The sequence below is a fragment of the Chelmon rostratus genome, chromosome 8 (genome assembly GCF_017976325.1).
Source record: "Chelmon rostratus isolate fCheRos1 chromosome 8, fCheRos1.pri, whole genome shotgun sequence".
In the NCBI taxonomy this organism is placed as follows: Eukaryota; Metazoa; Chordata; class Actinopteri; order Chaetodontiformes; family Chaetodontidae; genus Chelmon; species Chelmon rostratus.
In genome coordinates, this window is record NC_055665.1 from 8,065,684 (window position 1) to 8,092,848 (window position 27,165).

A 27,165-nucleotide genomic window follows, 5' to 3' on the forward strand; every position below is an offset into this window, starting at 1 on the left:
CTTTATTTAGGCTTTCACAGAATAAGCTATACATGATGATACTAATACTTCTTATGTTTGATGATAAACACAGTGTGACATATTCAGCATCACAATCCATAGTATGAATGAATAATGTAGCGTGTAACTTCTCCTGAAACTAATATCTTGTGTAAAGCAAACAGACCCACGGAAAACATTCTCTGTATCTGCAATGTCATGAAGCCAGCTTTTGGAGTACACATGTGTAAAATGCTATGTTTGTTCTGAAACTCGAGCAGTAGGAAACATTATAGTTGTGCAAAATCTTCAGACCCTGTTGCAAACAGACTTGATAACTGAGCAGCTGATGATTTGATGGCTTATATAATAATCAGTGGCTTGTAGTTACTGCATATTCGATATATCACTGTGCATTTACATTTCCTTCCTCTTGTTTTGCAGACCTTATTCTTTCAATCTGTGAGACCAGTATTAACACACATGTGCAAACGTAAACACACATGTACAAACATCTAAGTTCCGTCGACAAACAGCTTGATTCCTTGCAGAAATGCACACAAAAGTACGCAAACGCCCAGACTTTAGGTAGAGGCAAACGCACACACGCACGCACACACACAAGCACGCACGCACACTTCTGCATGCACAAAGGCACACACATGCAACCTCGTACACATGCGAATACTCAGGTTTTTATTCCTCGTTTTCTGTGCGGAGTTATTTTCTGATACACACACCAACATTTAATTCAAAACAAACAACTAAGCTATCAAATGGCGAAAGTTTGTGTCAAGTCATCGGAGAAGGATATGAGAATGGCTCCCAGTAATCCTCCTCTATCTCTTCTCTTAGGCTTGCTTTGTAATAGATTCCCCTCCTCAAAACAATATATCAAAGACCTTCTGTCCTCAGCAACCACAAATGATTTCCAGTGCCTTTCATTTTGTTTCATCTCACAACAGGAAATAAAGGTACAAAGACTTAATACTATTCATTGTCTTTACATCACGTACAGCGGCTGTTGAGAAAATCCATCTGCCACCTCTCACAAACATGAAAACAAATGAAGAACAGATTGTGATTAGAATCGGACTGGAACAAAATACATCATAGACCAGAGGAGACTGAAGAGACCCTTCATTCATTATCGGACTTCCAGCTCGAACGCTGCAGTCAGAGCAGGGGGATCTGTTCTTAGTCAAGTGACACGGTTCGGCTCACGGCGCGAACCGTGTCCAAGCACAGTCCTCAACGTGGCTTTGCAGTCTTTCACGAAGGATCACCGAGACACCGGTGTCCTCCAGATATGTTCATCTATTCGAACAGCCTTTCGAGTTGCAGCAATCCTCCAGTTCTCTTTGCATCGTCTACAATGCATAGCAGCATTAATCCTTTCCTTCATCACTTTGATCTTTGTCTATGGTTGGTGCTGCTGGGTGGGGCATTGTCTCTGTTTGCTCTTGGCCCCATCCAGCAGGCGGTGGACTTTAGGAGACAGAGCTGGTTGTGATGCTGGCAACAGTGGTGGTCCTGCTCTGGCCTTTTCTCCTCTTCCCTCCTCCTCCTCCTCCTCCTCCTCCTGCTCCTCCTCCTCCTCCCCCATCACCACCTCCTCCTCCTCCTCCTCGCCCGCGTGCATTCTCCCTCTCTCTCCTGTTTGCATCATCTTGTCGGTCTCCCTTGCTCTTCCTCTCTGAAATGAGAACGCATCGAAAATCTGATTAATAGTTTACACTATTTGTCAAATAAACTCCTGTAAGATATCCGTCATCATCGGATGTTGTATGTGGAAGTGCCTCCGCTTGGCTAAACACAATGAAAAACATGGATTCCTGAGGGATGAGAGTGGATGATAAGGGATGTGTGTTGGATCAGGACTTGTGGTTGTGGTTGTGCGGGTTTTAATGCAGGCAAAACAAGTGTAAACCATGCACATCCAGTCCAGAATTATAATGCTATGTTTAGGCATGCTGGCAGGATGTATACAGCAGCGACCAGTGTGCCGCAAGTGGTTGACAAATAATAATCAAACCTAATAGGATAAAATAAAACATCTAAACATTTGCAAGCCAATTGTTTTTAGGCACGTTAGTTGGCCGGCCTGCCTCTTCTCCTCTGGTCTGACTGAATATCTCCACAACTGTTGGATCAATTGGCATGAAATTTTGCACAGATGTTCATGGTCTCCAGAGGCTGAATCCGAATCCAATAATAATCCTCAGACTCGTCCTGTCGTGACACCATGAAGGTTCACCTTTCTGATTTTAGTGAAATATCTATTGAATTATCATGAAACTTGGTCCATATATTCATGCTCCCCTGGGGATGAATTATAATAACTTTGCTGATCCCTTGACTTTTGCTGTTGCGCCACCACCAGGTCATAAACTGAATTTGTCAAATACTTTGGTTTATAACCAAACACCTGAGAAACTAATGACATCTGTACTTCGTTTAGTGCTAATTGTAAACATTTGCTGTTATTTGCTGGTACACCAAATTAATGTGGTGAACATATTTGTTATACCTGCTAAACATCAGGATGTTAGCATTGTCACAATGAGCATGTTAGCATCCCGACATTAGCATTTAGCTGAAAGCACTGCTGTGGCCTCACAGAGCCACTAACATGACTGTAGACTCTTAATTTCTATTTCAGCAGCCACTCACTCCCTCGTCCCACTAAACACAGACATACCCCCCCTCCCCCATCTTCTCTCTGCTGGCACTCTTGCATTAGGATTCACACCTGTCACACATTTAAGAGCATAATTGCTCCCTAAATACAAACATCCATCACAGTGTGGTTAATGTCCACACTCACCCAGTGAGGAGAGGAAAGAGATTAGCTGCTGATTTAAAAATGCAGCTCATGCATAGACTGTAAAAGCACTCAGGACAGTCAAGTGACACAATTTTCTGTCACATAAATCACTTTAAAATCACTCCTGGCAAAATGAGTTAAACATTGTCAAGGGCCAAATAATGGCCCACAAAGACGCGAAGAGCTGTCGCAAAGTGGAAATGGACACTGTGTCTAGTGTCAGATGGCTACAGTTTAGGCAGCACTCACAAGTATTCGGTTTTGTATATCCGAAGGAGTGTAGTTACGGTGGAGGATGTTTGTTATGAACTTGTGCGTTGAGAGTCTCTGCACATCCTGGAAACTGAGTGAACACATGCCAAGGGCTGGACAGTGTTCGCTGCACAGTTGACAAGAGCAGGGCTTATGGCGCCACCATGTTTGTCTACTGCTGTGCAGTAATAGCTGCAGGTCTGTGTTTATTTCCCTACCAGAATTTTTAAACTTGTCATACAAACAGTTTTGATTCTCTGGTTTAAGTGCAAAGTAAAAAAAAAGCTGAACGTCCAAAGGTAGAATATTTCTCAGATTTCACCAGAAACATGTTTACACACCAGCCGGTGAAAATCATTATACAGTGACAAAGTAAATTCGATGTAGCTGAACGTGAACAGATTAAACACAAAAATATTTATCCACCGCAGACCCATGCAGAGTCGCAACAGCTTTATCCCTGACCGAAAACTACGAGGCTCACACAGTAGTACACAAAAAGGACTAACTCATTTTTTCTGGAGCCATTAGTGCCAAAATCATGAAAACATTACGGCTGACATCATTTGGTCAGTTGGCTCGAACCATATAAGATGATTTTGTGTCCAGCGTGTTCATTATTTATGCGTTGCCTTGAATCAATAAACATATTTCGGGGCTTTTATGACCGCCATTCAAACAAGCACTTAATATCGAGCAGTAATAGTTTCAATTTATTACAATGAGGCACAATGAACGAGAGCGAAGCCGGAGTGAAGTGAAGGGTCCTCACGCACACTCTGCAGCAACTGAGCTGATGTGCTTACTGTGTGAGGACTTAATTACTTCTCTAGCAAATCACTAATGGAGCCAAGAGAGGGGGACTCCATCAGTTTATGACAGCCCTGATTGTACCTCCTCTCCATCCAAGCTAAACAATTTTCCCTGACAAATGCAATAACACATCCAGAAAATTCTGTTTTCGCGTGAGACCCTTTAGTGGAGCTTCAGGAAAAGGGGAAAAAATTTGCAGCCAAATCAACACAAAGCGTGAGATCTGCAGACCACTAAATCACTAATGTTATACAAGGTCTGCCCCCTGTGTTTTATATAGCCAGTCTGCCAGCCAACTCCCACAGATGAATCGACAGCTGCGCTCTTTTTGCACAGAGTGAGTTTACCCGCATGAACTGCTTCACCAGAGTCATGCTTCCATCACCCATGAATTACCTCACAGAGGAAAATTCGTTCCTGTGCATTTTGGCAGTTGTGCAGTATGTGTCTTATTTTCATACAGAAGTATTTAGCAGTAAAATGGAGGAAAAACTGGACTAAAAATCTCCTTAACATCAACAGTCGACCATTTCACAATCCACAAAGCTTCTATGACTCAACACTCGTCAGCTGATACCTCACATGTCATCCCTGCCTTTCTGATATGAACTAGCTTTGATCCAAGTTTAGAAATTTGGCAGCCTACGTTGCAGTTTTTATAGGGCAGTTTATAATATTTCACTGTTAATTATTCGTCGGAAACCCACGGCTGGAATTCTTTCCAGGACGCAGGCGTCAGACAGAGTAAATTTGCTTCTCATTTCTCAAATTATGCTGTCACAGCCCGTCCAACGAAGAGCCCACTCCTCACCGAGCAATTACAAGCCACGCCGGCCTCCTTCCCTCTAGACACAACCACAGATCTATATGGGACAACGTCAGATCGTGTTCTGGTCGTTGGACTCGTAGCCCTAAAGGAACGGTTCCAGAGTGGAGAGGATGGTGCTTGAATACGAAAGCCTCCTCCATGTTTACTCAAATATATCAGGCATATCATCTGTTACATGTCGCAACATCTGTACTGATGCCAGCACCGTGCAAATACTGTTGCGCAATGTTGCCGCTGCCCGAAATCCCCTAAGCGTGCCACTGTCCAATAAAGGCTTTAAATACTGCTCGTTTACGGTTCTCTAAGTCCTTGTAAATAAGTATAAGATTCCAACTTTGGTTCAAATGGGCACATTATGCAAAACAGAGTAGTACACGGTGACATTTAGAGAGCAAGACATTTGGTAAATACTCTTCATTAGCAATAAGTCCCTTACAGTTTAAGAGAACAAATGCTATAGCTCAAAAAAACTGTTTAACAATAGCTCTGTCCTATTTCTGTGCTTCATGAGGTTTATTATCCCAGCACCCCCGCTAATTATTTGATTTTTTTGCTTGCTACTAAGAACAAAATGGTTGAAAGCGAATAACCGGGCTCACTGGTGTTTTTGCTGCACTTTTCATCCTATAAACTCTACACCAATGGGCAAGACTTTCTTAGCCTTCAGCTGCAAGTGAGGCCAAGAACAACTGATAAGCTGTTACGAAAGTTAATAACGGCCATTGACTGGTGAGAATGACTGTTAACCTGCTGGACAGCGAGCTGCTGTGTGGATGATAAGAGCCCAAGCAAACATGTCACGGACGTGTAAACCTCACGCTTCAACGGTCTTCAGAACAAATAGCCCCTTCCAGCTCTGATCCTGGTCCAGCTTTGCAGTGCGTAATGCCCGCCCTTCATCTGCTTGGCTCGTAGATGGAGTTTATTGTTTACATGCTGAGAAGTCAAGAGATTCTGTATCCTTCTGCGAGTGCAGCCAAACCAAACCCAATCAACACGCTGTGGGTCACAGACACACTGGCGGGAATACAGGCCTTCGGATGTTGAGTAATGGTTCCATCAGTCATCGTATTAACTGGTGGAGGCATTTCATGAAGCACACAGACTTTATTGTATGTTCATCTGTAATCCCAGCGCTGCCATCTGATTCTAACTATTATTAACTGGACTTTTTATTAGAAGCATCTATGTAATCCTCCTTAATGTATGTGTTTCCAGCACTTTATGTGTGTTTGCGTTTACCTCTCACACAGGGCGTCTTGGCCACGACGCACTTCCTTCTCTCTGTCTGCGGAGCGCAGGCCTGTGAGGGTATAAAGGCCGGGGAGGTGTCTGGGCTGTGGACCTGCGGAAGGGGCACACGAACCCGAGACTGCGAGCCTTTCTTGAATCCACATGTTTTGTTCTTCTTCATACAGGGACCCCACTGGCTCCACTCGCCCAATTCGCACTCCGCAGTACGCTGACCTGGGCGAAAAAAACGTGACAAAGACCGAGGTAGTGAGTGAATAATGATCCACAGCTCGAACATCTCACATTTGCCTCGCAGCCTTCCTGTCTGTTTTTTTTTTTTTTTACAACCCAGCAGTTTTAGCTCAGAATAATGAGTTAAGTAATTTCCAAATCTGAAAGCAATTTCATCTTTTTTTGTTTTTTGACTAGAGAGGGGCAGATGGGAGAAGGTTTCTATGAACCTGAAAGTGTGCCAAACCTTGTGGCTATTATGTATACTGCACTCACGACAGAGGCAGGGTCATGTTAGTCTAGTCTCAGTGGACCAGCGGGGTCAAGTTAGAACAACAACACCCGATGCCAGAAAGTCAGTTCAAGGCTCCAGCTCTTTCCAACGCTGGAGCCGAGGTGGACTTCGCTGTTGATGCTGTCATTTCTAACTTACGACAGAATTATTCTCAATTACAAAGAAGAAGAGAAACAAAAGAACAAGAAGGTGAGATCAAGAGATCTTGTGATTTTTCTCATGAGTTCACGTCCCCTTTTCCAGGTCCAGACAATTGAACATAATTGGCTGCTTAAATAAATGAGTCACCTATGAGCAGCTTCAGTAAGTGGACAGCACTTACATAATACTCTTTGGTTCATTACAGGAGCTTTAAGAGACGCTGAGGCTAAAGATTGCGAAGGTTGAAGGTCACTCACCGACACACTCCATGGTCTCATTGACGGTGCGCTGGTCTGGAGGGCAGCTGACATAACATCGCCCACTGTGTGAATACAAGCCCTCCTTACATTTTGTGCAAAAATTGCGATTGAAACACGCTTCACAATTGTCTATTTTACATTCTGAAAGACACAGGGGAGACAAAAAGAGAGGATCAAATGAGAGGATCACATCAGTTTCAGTCACATTGATTGTGTGTGTGTTCATTTTGACTCGCTGCACTTGGCTGAAAAGAGCTAATGGTTCTCCAGAGAGAGAGGACAAGAGGAATTTTATTTCCTCTGAGAGATTTATTAGTGATTAAACAACACGGGGTCTATTTAGGGGGAGCAACGCTCTTCTCTTAAAAACACATGCACCACAGGCCTTGTTTTTTTGGAAAGCGGGTGTGAATGAGTACAGCCAGGACCGTATTCCTTCAGTGGGTTTCTCAAGAGTGGGTTTCTCCACACCTCAGACTCATTAAAATCTTTAACTTTCCAGTCAAACAAACAACTTGTTGAATTTTGGATAATTACAAACATAGGAGAAAAAAAAAACATCTTAAACAACTCTAAAAAGCTTGGGTTCATCTTGAAAGGCACTTCCTTTTTCTTATCAAAAACAGTGGAGAACATGGAAATTCCTGTCCATATTTCAATATAGGAAATATTCATATCTAGATTCATCGTACTCATACTAAACTTAACTTGTCTACTCTGCAGCTGGCCCGATGCCAAGGTCAGAAATGATCTAACACTGAATCCTCACTGGGATCTTAACGTTCTTGCCTCCTGCTCCCAATTACTATTTTTAAGCCTCTGACAGCTAAATTTGACAGTACTGACGTTTGTAGCCCTATAATGTAAGACAAATGTTGCTAACAAGACATTCTGGGATGACATGTATAAAGTCAGATGATTGGATAATAACCCAGGTTAGCCACTGAGGGCCTCCGAAAAGAATTTGCTGAGGAAATTCAGCCCTCTCTGCAACAGGCCGGGACAGTGAATGAATGCTGCAACACACGGGGCTTCGGTTCGTTGAAAATGAGCCAGTATTTTGATGAAAGATGCAAAAATTGTTTTGTGTCATCAATTGTGTCATTTGCATTGATGCAACAAGTCTTGAAAGGTAAATGCTCTAAATGTAATCTACACTGTTACTTCAGAATTAGATACAGATTATGCTGTCTACCTCTCAGTACAGTGAGAAAGAATAAGAAAGCCCAGCACATTACAATGTGACAGCTGGAGCACAAAATTACAGCTCCTGTTTTTCCAACTCGGAATCTGAAATATCAAAATCTGAAAATATTGCATCACCATAGCCAGAGTTATGAGCTTTATCTGACGGGGTTATGTAAACGTGAGAGAAAACATTATTTAGCACATCTGACAGATGTTAGGTGATGTGGGAACGGGAAGTCAAGAAAAACAAAGAGTAGAATAGTTTGCATTTTTCTTAGCAGAAAATCAGTGCAAGCTGTGGGCACTGTAGCTGCCCCCAACCATCTACTGTATGCCTATGACTAACCTGAAGCATCAGTGAATGTCATCAAATTTGACATAATAATTTGACTTAACTATTGAGGTGATAAAAGTTACTGTGCAAAGAACAATCAGTAGTCATATAGACCTGCTATCATTCAAATAAACCTTCTAAGTAGGGTTTATAGATATATGTATATACAGAGTGCATGGTGCAGTTAGTAAGGGTGTATCAGAATAAAAAAATGGGTAAAAGTGAAAGTATAACAAACATGGATTGTGGCCTGGCATGAACCCTGCACATGAGGGCCAAATAAAAAACACAGACATGCTCTCACAAAAACAGACAAACAACAATGCATTAGAAATGTTTTTGTTGGGATTTTGCTCCGATCCTGTTTTCTGCCCACACGTAAGGGGAAACAGACAACAGACAGAGGTGCTGGCACTCCTCGGCTAAAAGGACTGGACCGGTGCCATCAGAACAAACCAAGCATGCATGGTAAGTACCATGAGTGTGGCCGCCCTTTCACCCAGCTTCCAAATGAGCCAAACCTGCCAATAACTATAATGAAGACCAGTTCAATTAAAAGTTCTACTGACTTTCCTCCGGTTCAGCAAATACTTTGCTGGATTTGGTGGCTATTTTTTGTGTCCTTTTCCCACAGGCATAAGGAGCAACAACAGGAGGATTTCATCAAGTGGTCGCTTCTGTTTACTTATTACTGGACACTTGCGTTTTGTTAGTGTGCATTCAATAATAAGTGGGGGCATTTTATTGACTCGCAAACATGGAAAATAGCTGCATAGATTGGTTAAAGATGCATGAAATGACAGGAGAATGAAGGGTGTGGCAAAACGGGCAATACTGATTCAGGTAGGATCTCCATTTTTTGTTTGGTCTTTGTTCAATACACAACCTGGTGTAGCAAAGTGGAAATATACGGATAAACAAAGACAAAGGAACTAGGAGGATATCCCTTTGCTCATCCAAATACCCCCATATTGTACATAAACAGGAGATGATGAGCCAAAGATAAACAGATCGTTTACACTTCTGCAGGCTTGATTTGACATCAGCTGTGTGATGTTTGCCAGCGAGTTAGCTCGAGCCTGCGTGTATTTGGAAGATTCCAGATGTGTATCTACAAATCTAATGTGCCCACTGAGTCTAAAACTCACGGGTGCATCTGTTGTTGCCTTCTGGGTTTCTCATGCCGAAGTATCCCATGGGGCAGGAGGCGAGGCACACGCCTATCTGACGGATGTCATTGCGCTCCAGGAAGATGAAGAGCTTGGGCTTACATTTGATGCAGCCGTTATACTCAGAGCATCGGTCACAGCCTTTGGGGCAAGATGGCGGCCCCTCTGTACTAACTGTGGAAACACAGACAGAGAGAAAGGAGCAGTCAGGTTGATGTAGGCAACATAACAGCATGGCGGAGCATCACATAAAAAGATTCATTGTTTCCAGCCAGATATGAATTTTAACGAGGGAATGAAAAGGGCAATGGTCAACAGTCTGCCTACAACATCAGGGAGCTTTAATATTTTGCTGGCATCTCCACAGATCCAGCCATAAACCTGCCAGCGCTTTATCACTCCAACAAGGAGGGGTTAATGCTTGCAGCTTAATCTAACTGGGGGCTGGGCCAAACATCTTTGTTTGAACACTTACTCACTGTTTACTTCAAACTGCTCGCCGGAGATACTTAACAGATTTTCATTGGGAGAAACCCAGGTAATCGGGGCTGACAGCCAACCAAGAGCCAGTCGAAATCAGTCAAGTATCATCACGCAGGACCTCCACTGCACCCAGTCAGAAATGATCTGGGTATGACAGAACTGTGATAGTGACGGCCATGGCCAAGAATCAAATATGGCACTGGTTTTCAGTTGGTGGTACCAAACAGCATGAATCCCCTGTCCTAACTCCAAAAATGCACTAAGGCTATGCTTCACTTTCTTGTAATCCCAGATTCAGACATTAATCCAGCTCCCTCATCTCCCAAAGAGGAAAAAGCACACAACCAGTAATCTAAATCATTTCTAGGAAGAGTGTGTCAAAGTGCACATCCTTTTTCTACACAGCCGTCAGAGCTGATTTACAGTCCTGTACCTCTAACTATACATACTCTCACCCAGCAATCCCTCAGCCGTCCTGCCTCGCACCGATAAGTTGGACTGGTAAAAGCGTTTAAAGGGTTCTCCCACGAACGAATCGTAGTCACGATAACCTCACATGCAGCAATTACAGCCAGACCTTATTGCCCACTATCACTAATAATGAAAAAAGTAATAATGGTCCTGGGGAGTAACCATAGCAGATTGGAGGATGTGAGAATGTGGTGTTTTAAACTGTTTATGACATGTGGTGGACTAAAAAAGCTGTCGGAAGCATGATATGAGCTCATCTCCTCTCCGATGGTTTCATGGTTTGATCCCTGCATGATACTAAATTCTTTCAAAGAGGGAAGCCGACAGCTAAGACACCAAGTCCCTCTGTGCTTAGCTATGCGCATTCCAGGGAGGATGGTTAAAGAAAACACTGAATGTGATGACGTGAAAGATGCAAAAGCCGTAAATCAGAGGTGTAAACTGCAGACCTCTTCCATATCTGGAGGGCAAAAGCCTCAACTGACTGTGACGATGCAGAGGGAGCTCATGTATATGGTGAGTGACCTAAATCCTTTTGTCCTCGTTACAATGGCACACGAACAACTGCGAACGCATTTAAGGTCATTGTGCATGTATGTGTGAGTCTATATACTGTAGCAAATATTCTCTTTTTTATGCCATAAACAGCAGTCACAGACAGTCCTTCTTCTCCAGTCTGTGTGATTTCAATAACACCACATCTGTTACTGTGGCCAGTCATGGTATTATATGAATTCTGGTTCACAGAGGCTGGGGCTGAGGCTGGCATAGGCTGAAAGCTCCTTGTGTGTAAAGGAAGAATTATTCCAAAGCTGACAGTAACACCAGCGCTGAGGCTCTGAGGCCAGAGATATACTGCATGTCGGCCTCAGACCATCTTTGTGGTTGCGTGAGGTCAGAAAAATGCTTACAACAACACCGGCAGCACGGTCCAATTGAGAGCTTAGGACTGTCAGGTACTCATTCCATTATGTACCCACAGAGCCAGACACAAAAAGAGTGATGGCTTTGGGGGCGAATCCATCAAAACCCCTTTTATAAACAGTCCTAATACCCATAAAAGTTTTACATAAACTGAGAGAGGCATAATCTCTAAAGGAGGAAGAAAGAAGAGCCCGTCAGGGGAAACACTGAACCTAACATAACCCGCCTTGAAAAAACAAATAAGAATGATGTGAAAATAAACAAAATGTTATCTTTATTTTGCTTGTTAAATGTTTGTAAGACGTCCACCACTGTGACTCAGACCGCAGAAACGAAAGGCAGCAGTGCTGAAGGGGGAGAAAAAAGAAAAGAGATAAAAAACAAGCTGAGAAACTCACCCCGTCTCTGCCTTCTCGCCTTGGACAGCTTGAGAGCATCGCTGTGACCCATGGAGCTGAGGAAGACCATTGTCAGCGCCACCAGTCCCAGCTGCATAGTCCCTGTTGCCTTCCCGGCCACGCAGGGTCCCCCCCTGCGACCAGATGGATCAGGTTGGGGGGGGCCTTCCTCTGTGGGACAGGTGAATCCCTCCGCTGCTGGGACGGATGATCCCTCCTCTCTCTTGTGGCACTGCTCTCTTTCTCTGTCTGTCTCTCCCTTTCCCCCCCTCTGTCTCGCTGTCTCCTTCACTCTAGTGGCTGCAGCGTCCGCAAGTCTGTGGAGTGGAGGGTGATGCTGCGGTCGCGAGTCCAAACAAGCCTGAGGCACAACGAGCCATCACGCTGGTGGTAGTACTGGCAAAGGAAGCAGACAGAGCGGGCTTGTAGGATGGAGGGGGGCCGAGGGGCCGTGCGGAGGATGAAGAGGAGGAGAGAATGGAGAGGAGATTGCCGAACTTCTGGTGGTTCAACCCATGAAGCTTGGGGTGGGCTGGCAGGGAAGCAGGGAACCCGCTGTTTGAGGAGGGTTTGCTGTCAGTGAGTGCCTGCGCTCACAAGCATGTGTCTCATTAAAGGTGCTCTGCGGAGGCACTAAAATAAGGGTTTGCTGATTGAAACAAGGTGGATGCAGGTTCTTGACTACGTGCGGCAACACAGCTACCTAAAGCAAAAGGAGGCAGAGGAGACAAAAACATGGGAAAAAGGTTTGGGAGAACAGATAGAGATAGGAATATTTCAACATTTTGGGTAATTTGCTTTCTTGATCAGAGTTGAGAGAGAAGCTCAATAACTCTGTCACGCCTGAGATGTATAAAGCTACTGCCAACAGCCCACTAACTTAGCTAGAGGTGTGACTTCCTGAGGTCTCCGGCCAGCATCCTAATGGTTACGACTAGGCTCCAGAAGTCACAGCGTCTGGCCAAGAAATAGTAAAACTTTTTTTGGTTTTGTGCAGATTTTGCTTTAGATGTGCTGGTGGGCAACTGTTACTTTTGGACGGAGCCAGGCTAGCCGTTTCCCTCTGTTTCCAGTCTTTATGCTAAGCTAAGCTAACCAGCTGCTGGCTGTAGCTTCATATTTCTGGTACAGATTCAAGAGCGCTATCAAACTCTTTCATGTGGCTCTCAACAAGAAAGAGAATTGCCTATTTAGCACAATGTGGGACTATTACTTTAATATGTTATTCCAATAGTAATAGAATAACATCACACTGCTGTGCATGCTCAGACAAGTGACATTAAATTCTAACCCCGTGCAACAAGGATATGCTATTCATCCTGCATCATTATACTGCACTCATTCAAAAAAATGATAATTTTACTCCTCTGCTTTAGAAATGTGAAGAAGTAATGATCAGTCAAAACAGGAAGCTGAAAACCACAAACACTTTGGGGTCGTTTCAAGCTCTATTTACCCGAATGATGAATTGAGCCTGTTTATCCTTTGAAAATGCAGTCAAGTCAGCTCTCTCAGAGAAATGCAACACACACTCAGACTGAAGGCCTTTTGTCGTATTTGGTGCCGAGATCTTTTTTAAGATAGTGTCATGCGCTGCCTGTATTTACAGCTCTGGTGTGAAGAGGACACGCAGAACATGCTAGCATCTGAGCAATGGGAGGTCCTCCCTCGCAGCTCAATAAAGAAAAATAGGACCATATTTGGCTGTTGAGCTGGTTGTGGCTCTGAATCACACAAAGGACAATGCCATTTGGTGCGTCTAAACATTCCAGGAGGCGACATTACATTCTTTGTTAAAGTATATATCAGTGTCGACCAAATCAGATTTCACCATATTCCTTTTAGCTGGACTGACACAAAATATACTGAGCATCCAGGATTAAGTTTTATTTAATTTCTATGAATCAGGATTGATTTGAGTGATGAACTGGAGGAAAAGAGAGAGTCATTAATTATAAAAATGTCTTATTATTGTGAAACATTAATATGACATTACTTGATATCTTGAGTTAAGTTGAGCTGCTGGTAAATGGGTGCATCTGTCTAAGCCTGTTGGCGCTGATCACCAAGAAAATCAATCGAGAAAATAGCGCAAACACACACACACACACACACACACACACAATATATAATTTCTTAATTCTAAAGACTTTTAGAAAAAAAGTTCATTTTCTCAGTGTTCCATAGCACTGATTTACACCTGACAGAGGACGCGGGTACTTGTATCCCCTCCTAATCGGGAGACACTTCAGTCTCTCTTCCCTCCAGTTTATTTACTGCTTAATACTTAATGACTCGCGATGTCACTGACACCTCTCGGCTAAAGTCGTATTTACAGGAAAGCGCCAGAAGAGTGGCGCAGCCAGTCGTCTGCAGCACCTGTTGGTTGGAGAGTGATGACTGGAGAATGGGACATGCTAAGTCTCTGGATCACTCAGAACACAACCTTCCCAGCACTGAGTAACTCAAGACATGTGCCAGAGGCTCTTTCATAACACAGCACTCCCACGACTCCGCGCAACCTGCCAAAAGCCCACCTCAGCCCATCCATATCTGCTCTCACACAGCATGGAGATAAGAGACAGGATCTGGCTGTTAGGTTCCTCAGAAAAATGACTGTTGCAGGCTTAGCCCCATTGGCATTTTTAGCGTCCCGCATCGCAGACACCTCACCAGGTGACTGTGCTGCCACTGTGGCACCTGTACCATGTTTCGAAAGTTCTCTGTCTCCGCTCCCTCGTCCATTTAACTGAGTGCCTTTCCTCACCGTCAGCCACATTCAGCTGAGCCCAATGAAACTAAGCCCCGCTCATCAAATAGTCAGGAGATTAAATTGCCTCCTTTGTAAGTCTTAAGTTTGATCTATCAATTATTCAAGCACTGAAAGGGAGCTCCCACACTGGGAATTTACTGAACTGGAGAAGGTGCCACAACTCTAAGCTCAGAGTAACAAATGCAACCTGTCGATGTACCTTGTGCCTGTGACTGAACCTACTGGCTTTTTGACGCATATTTAAGAGCTGAACAAGGATCATCAACATGTGTAACGTATGTTAAAATGCCTCAATCACACACAAACACACACTGAGAATAACTATGGGAGGCAATGAAAGGCTAAAGAAGGCACAACCTTCAGAGATTTCACTGAGCTCATTACTCAAAATGTCTTTTTCCTCATGTGGGAATGACCAAAATGTTGGATCCAACACTTCCTTCTTCTCTACTTCTGCAACATGTGGCCCCCACACTAACCTCAAAATAAAATTACTTCTAAGTTGCATCTGGACTCCAACAGTAGAATAAGTGGCAAATAATCTGGCTTTTAAATTAGCTGATTTTGCTCCCCAAATTTGGCTGCTCGCGTGCAGCGTACTAAGCGAAGGAATTTGCAGCTGATTTCACCCTCTCATGCTGACCATTAATGCTCAGTTTATTTTGATTTGTAAAATCCCTGATTTGTACATCCAAGCCATAAGCTCTGGAGTTAGCCAGCCTAGCCCACAAGGAAAACAGAGAGAGAAGAACATAAGGAGATGACGCAACAGAACAAATGGATGGGGGAAATGAGGTGTTGACCAAGGGTATTGTAATAATCATCGTTCTTATGCACGCACCCATGCTTTCAACACCTTTCAATCAGAATCTGTTGGTGATAGATCACCTGCAGCTCAGCTATCTGCAGAGTGTGGAGAAACACCTGACTGCACCACCACCACCCACAGAAGCCTAAACCATTCTGCAAATTATTTCCTCTGCTGTGCGGCTCAAACGGTCAAGGCGCTGAGAGGTCAAATGTGCATCACAGTGGACACTCAGAGCAGAGAAAAGCATCATCGGCCTCTCCCTCCAATCAAACCACCACCAGACCCTGGAGGTTTTTTTTTTTTTTTTCCACGTAGGGCTAAAGCCTGCACAGCTCCAGCAGTCGGAGGATTGATCTTGTGCAGCTCAGTCGCACACAGTTCAGCTTTGTCTCGCAGGCTCGCACACCAGGCTGGGTTACAGCTGTTTGCACTGCTGCTCTACAGGGAGAAGGAAAATCAGATGCAGATCCCCACCTGTCTCCAGTCCAGCATCTCCCCTGTCACGACATTGTCCTGTTGCTTTTAGAAAGGCCTCCCTGTCTGTCATTTTGAAGCTGGGGAGGCAGTATGTGTCTCTCTCTGTGTGTGTGTGTGTGTGTGTATGGATAAATATCAATGTAATCCTAATGAGTGACAAAAAAAAAAAAAAAAAAAAAACAGAATGTAAACTCTATCTCACTCTAAAGTTCAGGTTAGCCACAGTTAAAATCTAATGTCCCAAAATAATGATTAATTCTCATTATTATTACACATTTGGTTACATATCGGGCAAGTTTGTATTTCAGGAAAAAGTTCTGTCATGATTGCTGCAGATTGCTACTTTCAATCTTAAATGTTAAATGTTATTGATTGCAAAATAAAATGAATTAGGATCGTCACAGACATACATGTAGTAAAAATAATCATAATAATAATGATGAAAATAAAATTCAGTCTGTTATTTGTTTAAAGTAACAATGATAAATAATAAAGTAACAATAAAGTAACTTTTACATAAACATTTGTTATAACAAAGTTTAACACAGAATTAAGATGTTTCTTCAAATCTAAATGTAACCAAAGCTTTGAATCAATTGATCCGATCAGTAAAATGTGAGAGTAGAATCGACCCACCTGTGCATCGGGGTCCCCAAGTAATGCTGTTCATTGAGCGCTCCGGACTCAATTTCCTTTTTTATAAGGGAAAATCCGTTACTTGTTTGGTCACATCGAACTCCTCCTACAGGATACCCCCATGCAACCTTTCTCTGTCATCACTTAAAAAGACACATGATTTCATTTCTTTCACATCTGCCACAATTTCGAGGCAACTTCTTTGCAGGCTCTGCAAAGGATGCGCAAGGCAGACAGTGCGCACTGGATTAAAGTGGATTCCTCCAGTAAAAGATTACATGCATAAAAAAATACATATTCCGATGACTTCAGTCACTCTGAGTTTTTTATTTCGTCCTCTGAAGTCGGGACGCGCTTTTGCGCTGAGGCTCCTGCGAGTCGCGCTTTTTAAATCCACTTTGAAGCGTCGAACTGCATCCAACTCAGGCAAGTAGTTACAAAGCCGTGATATTTGCATCCAAACCTCAGCACTGCCAGCGGGCATTACAGGCCCCACCCCTCAGATTCTCACTGAGAGATGAAAAACCTGCGGTGGACTTGCGGTGAAAGTGTCGCTGTTAAACGACCTACATTGTGTGCAAATTCACGTTTATTCCCTGATTCGATGTGATTTGATGAAGATGATTGTTTCCGCATTGGGCCTTCATCCTGCAGAGAAGGCTAGTGCACCAATGGAGCATGGAGTAAAGCCACTCCAAATAGGTGCCATACACTTTCTGTATTTCATGCCACCATATAAGACAAACACAGATGAGCCTCTGTCTGACTTAAAGCGCCATAAGTGACCATTTAACATCCTTTTTTTTTTTTTTTTAAGTTTCCTGCTTCTGCTTAAACAACAAAGCGTAAAAAGCGCCTGAGAAGAGCAGAGCTGGACTCATATTGATTTGATTTCTGCAAGTTTTATTTAAACAGTTAAATCCAACTGAGCTTGAAAGTGTCTGATCCTGGGCAGGAAAGATGCAGCACAGAAAGTTACTCACTTACTCATGAGAAAATTAATATATAATACAAATAAATAATAAATTAAAATATAACAAAGTAAAAAAATATACAATACAATATAAAGCAAAGAGCAGAAACAGACACAGAAGTGTTTGATGCAATAAACAAGACATTAGGCTATTAGATTGGTCTTTTTTTTAAATGATTTTCAAACCTACTTCAGCCTTTAACTGTGGTTTTTGAGCCCCTGTGGTTACTCCGTGCACACGCAGCATCCCTGCTTATGTTGAACTTGGATTTGTTTTCTCGTTTCTATCTGCACGAGTATAAGATGGACAAAAAAAATAAATAAATAAATTCAACCAAGAACCGTTTTGAATTCACACATGTAAAGATCATGCTGTTAATTTAGCCTGTGCCTCTAAAATAAAAACCATTAAAATGAAATCATTAAAAAAAAGAAAAAGAAAATCTCAATCCTTTTGTTGGTGCTGTTGTTCATCTTAACACATAATCAGTATATATACACATACAGTAAGTATTAAATATTAGAGAGGTCTCCATTTCCTTGTTATCCAACAGGGGGCCATAAACAACAATTCTTGGAGATCGTGCAGACCAGCATTCTTTGTTTTGCGACTGTGACATTTATCAACAATGTTACGATGAGAAGGACTACTGGATAAACACCGGCCACATTCAGCTACACTTATCCTGCTGAAGGATTTATCATGAGAATTAAGTTACAGAGCAGGCTGTTTGTTTTTGTGTCTAGTCGCCAAGGAATAAACAGAGCCAGAGCCCTGAAAATAGCACATCATCACTTCATCTTTATGGCGGCCTGTGATGCAGTTTGACATCTGCCATCAAAGAAAAACATGTGGCCGTAGCTTAGCATGAATGCAAAAACAAAATGTGAGATATACCTGGTTGTACTATTCTACCAGCTGATTGGTGCATTTCTGACCTAAATGTTCATGCACAGTTTGACAACTTGTGCAGTTTTTGCTGCATTTTATAAGCAACGACTGCAAAGGCTCCTATTGGAGCAATATAATGTTACTATTTTTACATGAAGAGGGTAAATGACAAGTGGCACTTCTGAACTAGTCTGTTGGACTTTACTCTTAAAGCATTTTTGAGTCACTCACAGCCCGTTAAGTCATGAAGACGTCCACTGCCTGCCAAGCGACGGCACAGGGGAGCCCTAAAACAGAGCCAGACAGACTTTTTGTATCAGCTGTAAGATGCTTATGTATGCAAATATTGCAAAGTCGACTTTATTAAGGTCATAATTTCTGTCGTAGCCTAAAAGCCAAGGGTAGTTATGGGCAATCTAATACCTCCAGGGTACACTGCAGAGCAGCCAGTTTAAAGAGAGACCCGGGGATTAATGATGACTAATGATAGGTTTATGACTCCAACATTGTGACTGTGCAGAACAGTGAGAATGTCAGAAAAAGATATACAGATGTTCATCATATCCATCATCCAGAAATGAAAATAACACCAATGTCCCCCCCTGAAAAAAAAGGTAAATCACAAGAGCTGATTTTAAAACCATGTAATACGTTGTAACCATTTATCATCTGAACTACACATCATAAGTTTTTTAAAATAAACAAAATACATGACAGGTTTGGATTTCCCTTCCCAGCCTACGCATGTGAAACCACCTCCTGAATTTGATCAGAAAAGAAAAGATTCTTCATTCTGTCTGTCTTTTTAATGTAAACGGAGAGATAATGGTGTCATATTTCAAATGTAAGACATGTTAAATTGCATCTGGAACACTGATGATCTTGACATGATATTCTCACAATAACGGCACTTATTCCCTACTGAAACACTCTGGTTGCCGTCTTTCATCTCGACTATTCTAGCTTTCCACAAGTGTCTCTTTAGCTCAATTTATAATGCTTCTGCAAAGGATTCAGTGTTAAATAGCTTCATGTCAAACCATTTAATGGACACCAGTCCAGTTTTATAAAGTAATACATATATAATTTAATGGGTTATTATAAATGACCATAATCCTGTTGACATTAGGAAATAAGTGTCCATAGTATTTATGATGTAACCTAAATTATAACCCACATTATGTAATTTTTTTAATGTAATGTTTTTTGTTTCGTGGTTGTGCTTGATTGGCTTTGTTTTGTTTCTTGTATTCACGTATCCTGTACAACGTGTTTCAGTCTTGGCAATTCCTTCAAGATGTGTCAGACGTAAATGGCTCAGTTAAACAGGCGTTTTAATATTTTGTGAGTCAGCCATACTGCGCTGTAACGTGTCACAAACTCCTCGTCCAACAGCTCCTCACCGCATTCAGTTCCCTCCTAATGCCTGACAAAACCACAGCTGAGGCTCACTCCAAACTCAATTATCCCCCCAGTCATCTGTGCAGAGGATTTCTGCATGACCCCGAGCTATTATGTCCAGACACAAACTGCAGCTCAGTTACCATCCGCACATTACACAGCGTTTAAATGCACTGCCATCAGATGCTTGAAGATAAAATAGGAAGCTGGAAGGAACTGTTCGAGCGAGGTATTGGTGATGACAAATTTAAGTATCACCACTTATCGTGACCAATAACGCACCCGTTAAGACAGAAAGAACCAGGAAAAAGCTGACTGGCAGAAAACTCTAAAACATGAGGGAAGCACTGTGTTTACTTTCAGATGTATTGTTCATTATCAAAGCACAGCCTTTCATCACCATTTCATCTTCTTGGCTGATTAAATCAAATGTGGGGCATTGTTACACAGGACAACCAGTACCCTGCTTATTCATCAAAATCACAACCTAGATCAAATTAAAATCTCACACGGTAGTTGTCTTGTATATTTCTAAAGAATAAAACCAAATAGTTAGAATCGAATAGTTAGAACATAGAATGTTTATCTGTGTTTGTTGTAGATGGAATGAAACTCATGCAGGAAGCTCAGGCATTAAATGCATCACATCATTTCCACCAGAGAAAATCTAAATCTTCAGCATCTAAAAGTCAATCTGTAGCCTTATCTTGTGAATATGTAACTTGGTGCTGGACTGTCATGCCACAACAAATCAAATTTTCTTTTATGCATGGACGCTAAATTATGAAATGATGTAGTGTTAAATGAGACAAATCTGACTGAATTACCAGTAAATTAGCGACTGGGCAGATTGTTTGTCGCAGCTGTGCACAACACTGACTCAACTATTTCTGCTGGTTATTCTTTTAAATGCAGAAAAACCCACAAAATCCAAAAAAGTAAATGCTTAAAGTCACAACTGACTAATTTGATTAACCCAATAGATCAATCTGATCAGTGGAGGGCCTGAAACAAGCCTGAGAAAACAATAATAGGATTCAGAACAAAAGCACAGCTTGACAGAAAAAGAAAAATAGTGTTTGGAGCTGTAATCTGTCTCTCTGTCTATGTGTCTCCCGGCAAGTATGACCACTTTATTGGACTGTCAGAAGTACTAAAATGATCACTGGGTTCAGAATTGTCTGTGTTTGACAAACAGCAGAAGACAGAACACTTTGATCACGGAATTTCAAAATAAGAGGGATAATTACTGCTATGCAGCCCCATTGTAACGTTATAAGTAAACAAAGATATCCTGAACTGTTTTTTCCTTGCTGTTTATTGTATCACCAGTCTTCTTGTCTACTCCGTCCTGGTGAAGTGCAGACATGATAATCCACCCTGGGAGAACACAAACCCTTTCTGCCATGGTGCTGATGGATTGGTGGTTCCATGTTGTAACCCTAGATCTATGGACACAGCTGGAGAATGCTAACAGGACTTCTTCAGGGATCTTCGGTCCAACTGAAAATTAGCATGTAGAGAATGACATGTGTAAGGCATGTATTGCGTCTAGGTGCAATGATAGTTTTCTTAAGTTCTTGTTTTGTTTTACATGCACATGATGTTTTGAGCCCAAATGGTCAAATGGCCAAATGAGGATGAGAACACACCTGTATGTAGCATACAGATGAGCTGTGATGGCAGAGCACATGTCATCTGCAAAGTGAACAATTGATGCAACTTTATTTGAGTAGCACATAATTGAAAAAAAAAAAAAGGTTCAGCTTCAGTCATCTTTTATTATCATCATCATCATCATCATAATAGAAAGAAAAGCTTTTAGCTTTAAAAATGGTCGGTGCTTGTCTAATATTATGTGTGAGGCTATTCCAGGCCTGTGTTGCGTAATAACAAAACACGACTCCACCATGTTTTGTTCTAACTATTGAGGCCAGCCCCAGATGTCCTAAAGGTCCTACAAGGTTCATATGGCACCAGCATGTCAGAGACGTGTTTGGGCCCAAAGCCACAGACAATAAGTGGAGGACAATATGTTCACACTACCAGGAATGTTCAGACAATACACACAGAAATTCCATGCACACACATTTATATTCTTGCTGTGCTATAGCCATAGATTCATGCTTTTGGGCATGAGATCTTGAGCTCATCGCAGCTATTCTTTGTTCTCACATCTGTGCACTCACACCCTCACCTTTACCTGAGGAAGACTGTTTAAAGAATCCAGAAATGAGTGCTGTATTTGGAGAGAGCGTTCACTTGCTGGTGCTCACATACAGCACATATAAAACAAGTATCTTGGGTGAAGACGAATATAAATATAAATATTCTTCAGGATTTATGGCTCACAGGTAGTCTACATTAAAGAAAGAAAAAAGAAAGAAAAAGGGAAAAAACAGCGCTTTTTCGAGCATGTTCAGAATTGGTGTGAGTGGTTATGGAGTAGTGCTGGTGGTGTGGGGGCTCATGTGTTTAGGGACAAAATGTTTAAACTGATGACTGCCCCAGTCATATTTTAAAGAAATGTACAAATAACCTATTTGTGAAATGTAATGTTTTGTTTATGGTTAGGGCTTCGATTTCATGAAATAATTCTCCAGCTGAATGTCAACCTTTTCTGTAACTCACTACTTCTGGAACCCCATCAAAGCCGTGTTTACTAAAGAAGGGAACTCTTCCATTTTTGGACCCACATTACCATCTGAATAGCCATAAACACCATGTGCACAGCAATTTATCACACCAATTTATTCAACATCAACATTATGATTGAGAGCACTTAAATAAAAGCCATCCTGTCAAGTGAACAGAAGATGTATGTGGAGCTCAAATGTTATGGGAAGCATTTTCTTTGAAACTCTTCCCATGACTTGAAAATAAAGATTGATCACATTTGAAACAACGTGCCCTGAGACTTCGCCGCTGCCAACATGTGTTTGCCATATTGGTCCTCAAACGAACAACCGGAATATCACCTTATTTTTATACACGCGAGGCATGTGGTTACTTTGAAAGGATGTGCCATGCCAATCGCTCCGCGCTCTTTACAAGATCTACATACTGTACATACCTAAATCAATCTTGAAGCGATTAAATTCCATAAAGACAAATTCCATCTTTCCTGTTGCTGCAGTGGAGAGATGTCAAATTCGCAGGGTGCAATTTTGATTAAGAAGAGTGCAGTTTCTATCAGCTCTGACATGTTTGTCCCTATTTAAACACAAAGTGGGCAGACTCAGTGTTACCACGCAAAACACAACAGATGCTTTTTCATTTAGGGGGGAAAAAAAACAAGTCTAGGAAGTAATTGCCTCTTATTTCAGAAGAGAAATCTTGTTCATTTATTTTATATTCCACTTTGGAACGTCTTCTTGGATGACACGTAAACATTTTGTGTTATTCTCAGACAATTTGAAACAGGTGAGCTGCATGCTCTAAGATTTCAACTGAGAGAAAAGTCCCAAAGTAAACAAATTCAATTCACTCACTACAAAAGGATTCTAAATACTCATCTGCAATTTGATCTTGGTGCGTATGATTCGAATTACGGTAAAGATAAGTTTTACTTTCAAGGTATAAGCCAAAGTTAGCTCAGACCAGGTGAAAGACAGTCTTGTGTCATGAAGATTTGAGGCATAACATCACCGAGCCAGAGAGTGAAAGAGCAACTGTACTGCAAATAGCTTCAGTGCAACAGATGTTTGGAGGATCCTGATGTGAAACGTCTTTGTTCATATTCTGTAGATGGACTCAATAGATTCTCATCATATCTGGTCCTGTTTTCGGCAGGAGCCAAACAATGAATTTGCATTTTCTGACTGTTACCGGCGGAGCTTTCCCGTCCTGTGTAGGATTCACACTGCGTACAGATGCACTGAGAATTCGCAGAAAACAATCACGAGAGTCTTTCTCTTTAAAACAATGTGACGCGATGGATCCTCTCAGCCCACAGTTTGTGTGGGTGCACTGTAAACAGGCACATTACATTCTCTTCTTATGTGGCCTTTCTGGCAGAGCAGCCACTTAAAGAGAGACGGAAAAGCAGGGTTTCACTTCCACCTCTGGTGACGCAGCATCGCTCATGGATGCGGCTGGATGTGGTCAGAAGCGGGCTCTTTTGCACCCGTAGACACACCCAACGGTGATGTCACGGCATACTGACACACCCTAGAGTCATTTCTAGATCACCACAGTGGGACAAGAAGTTTAACCCTCATTTTCAGGGTGTGTTAAGTTACTATTTAAGGTGTGTTTGCTTCCCCTAGTAGCCAATACAAATGTCAGGGTTCTGGGATCTGTATTATTTAAACACACTCACTGCCAGCAAGGGTGAAACAGTCAATCACTGGAAACTCTTTCCAGATTATTATTACTATTTTTTTTAAAACATCTTATTGTGTTACAGTTATGTGATTACATTGTTTACCCATTGACACCCATTCACATGATGGCCAGGAGCAATTTGGGGTTTAGCCTGATAATTGGACAACCGCTCTACCGATAGCCGCCCCTGTGGGTCGTAACATAGCAGTCAGCAAGCCGCCTCTTCTGCTCGAAGCTTGAAACTCCAATGTTTAATTTCAATGAAGCAAGTAATCCAGAGAGAGGCAGAGACCTCAGGCCAACATCTAGCTATATGGAGGTTGGCTGCTAGCTACATTTTGCAAACTTTTCTTCCTCGAACCGGACAAACTAATAAATAATAAAATTACAACACGCGACATGCTGCCAGCAATATTGTTATAAGAGTGTTGTTTGAGTCTGGTGTTCACCTTGAACCTTATCTGCTTTCTGTTTGCCTCTTTTGCCTCTGTTGTCTCTTTTTACTGGAAGGTGTGCATGCACATATACACACATACAGCATGGGTGTAAAACTGGGGGGATGTCACACCATTATGTTTTCCTTAACAAACAAAAACACATTGAAAATAAATAGGAAACAACAGGATACAGAAAAGGAAATATTGTATATTTGATTGGACAGACTGGTATTATTTTCTCAGTATTGAGGGGGCACAGTGTCGTCAAGGAATGCTTGGTTGGTAACCACCAGCAGCCACAGGTGTTGCCAAATCAACGAGAACTGAAAGATTAAGGATTATAACTTCAAATTTACACTAATCAGTATTCTTGTATCAACAAAAAATCCAAAGAGTCATGAAAATGTGTAGTGCTGTGAATAGTGACTCTATAATGTCTGTTAGCTCTTTGTTTTGGTTTTACGAACCACATATTTTTCTGAAGAGTTGGTGTGAAGACCAAAAGAGAGCTAAAAGGCGGACAGAAAGGCGACTCTACATTAATGCTAATGTTGCTCCATGTTTGCTGCATGTGTAGCAACTGTTTGCTGACACATTCACCATAAGCCATAAACTTAATGTGATGTGTTCTGCTGCACCCATGCAGCTTTAGGGAAGTTAGGAACGTCATACCTGCACTAACACAAACATTTTGTCAGAGCAATTAACCAGTTATCCACTTGGATTTATAACAGAGAAGCACAGGGTGAAATAGTATGAGCTATCACCTTTATCTGACTGACACATCCAAAGCAAAGGCAAAGGTATTTTAAGGTGAGCGTGGTCATGGAGGTCAATGCTATAAACCCTCAGTTGTGCTCTGGCAGGTGCACAAGAAGATGATCTATATTAGCTGGTGGAACATAAAACAATAGCTCTCAGGGATTTTATGCAAAATTGATGAAGGCACAGCTAATCGCCAGTTAACATTTACTCCATTGATCATAAAAAGAAACATGTGAACAGACAAGTTGGCTGCTGGCTGTTGCCGAGATTCCACACAGTCTCATATCACTAAATCTTGTTTTCATTTTCATACCCTCCAGAAACCAGCTTGAGACAATCCTCTCAGGCACTCTTTAATGAACATGTTTATTTTATTTTATACTTTCCCGTTACTCCTCGGACTCTACTGAAAGTCAGCGTGTGATATCAAGTTTGCACATATCGACATGTGGCCTGCAAGTGACAGAGGACTGCTTCGGATGAAATTAAATGCCAGCATTTGGTCAGATTTTACAGTCCAGTCCTACTTAACCATAAAACATATCTGTAAGATGAAATGTGAGCCGTTAATAGCCATATTGGATGAGTTTTTAATGTCTGTGCCGTGTCAGCAAGTTCTGGTGCAATCTCCTTCCATGTTTAGCTGTGATGGATTTTACAACGGATCAAACTGGGAATGCTAACATCTGTTAGGTCTGTCAGAAGAAAGACTGATTTGATCCAATAATCTTTAGATGTTGTTTCGATTTGGTTGCAGACAGAACTGGAGATTGTTTTTTGCTTATCTGTGCTTTTAAGAAAAGTGCTACTGCTCAATATTGAAAGAAATAAGAGATTCAAGGGTGGAAATGTTAATTGTCTACAATGGATCATACGTTTTTGGATTTGGAGTCGTTTATGCACCAAATGATGAGACAAGCTTGCAAGTTTCTTTTCCATTGTTTTTATTCTAGGTAAATTCTGTATTTCCCTGCACACTACAACTACTCAGTTGTCAAGTTTAATGATTGTCCACATCTCAGTTTTGTGACTAAAGCTCATAGAATGAAAATTATGGTAAAACAAGGAGCGTGATAACATCTAATATTCATTGATGACATCAAATGGTTTCATATGATAAGGTGCTCTCTGTCAAATTTGACATTGCAATACACTGAAATGACTGTATATAGGCTCTAACTATTGATAACTATAGAAAGACTATAAACAAGAATATAGCAAATAGTTTTGTGAACGCGTGCAACAATTCCATAAAGATAATATATTAGATAACAAAACAAATGCAGTTTCACGGGCTGTCATTTCATCTCACATCACGGTAATCACAATAACAATATAATTTGTATCAACAGCCACTTTCAAAATTCATTGAACAAGAACTGGTTTTCATAGAAAATATTATAAATAATGTCTTTTCCCAGACACACTGTTGGCTCCAATGAGGATTGTTGGATACAGGTCATGCCAAACACTGTTGTTTCTTGATGTACCTCAAATGGTGTGTCATGACAAAATTTCTCGTCAGTTAGATATTCCCCAATATTTTTCCAAGATAAAAATAAATTAATTGGCCGACTGCACACATACGGATAAATTCCAGTCTAAGTGATGGCTCCAGTGGCCACGAACCCTGCAGCTGAGAGAGATTTGTGATGACAAAATAAACCAATTTACCATCCGTTGTGTCCAATAAGAATCGAGATGCTGAGAAATAAACATGTTTGTTTCATTTCATGACATACAAATATTCATTATATCTAATAAAACTTGTATTTTGTTAAGTGGTGCGCAAAAAACTGACAATTTTAAGAGCCACTGAGGGGAACATTTGGAGACAATAAGGCTGT

General features: G+C 41.7%; 1 protein-coding gene across 1 annotated transcript; it reads right to left on the minus strand.

The window, feature by feature from the left end:
* Positions 1–16,934, minus strand: rspo1 (R-spondin 1). Its single transcript, XM_041942663.1, has 6 exons — positions 16,525–16,934; positions 11,828–12,530; positions 9,531–9,725; positions 6,858–7,001; positions 5,943–6,167; positions 1–1,675 (listed from the first exon to the last, which is right to left on the minus strand). Exons 2-6 carry the CDS (start codon positions 11,922–11,924, stop codon positions 1,470–1,472), a joined length of 867 nt encoding a protein of 288 aa, XP_041798597.1. The 5' UTR covers positions 11,925–12,530; positions 16,525–16,934; the 3' UTR covers positions 1–1,469.
* Between the last annotated feature and the right edge of the window lie 10,231 nt (positions 16,935–27,165).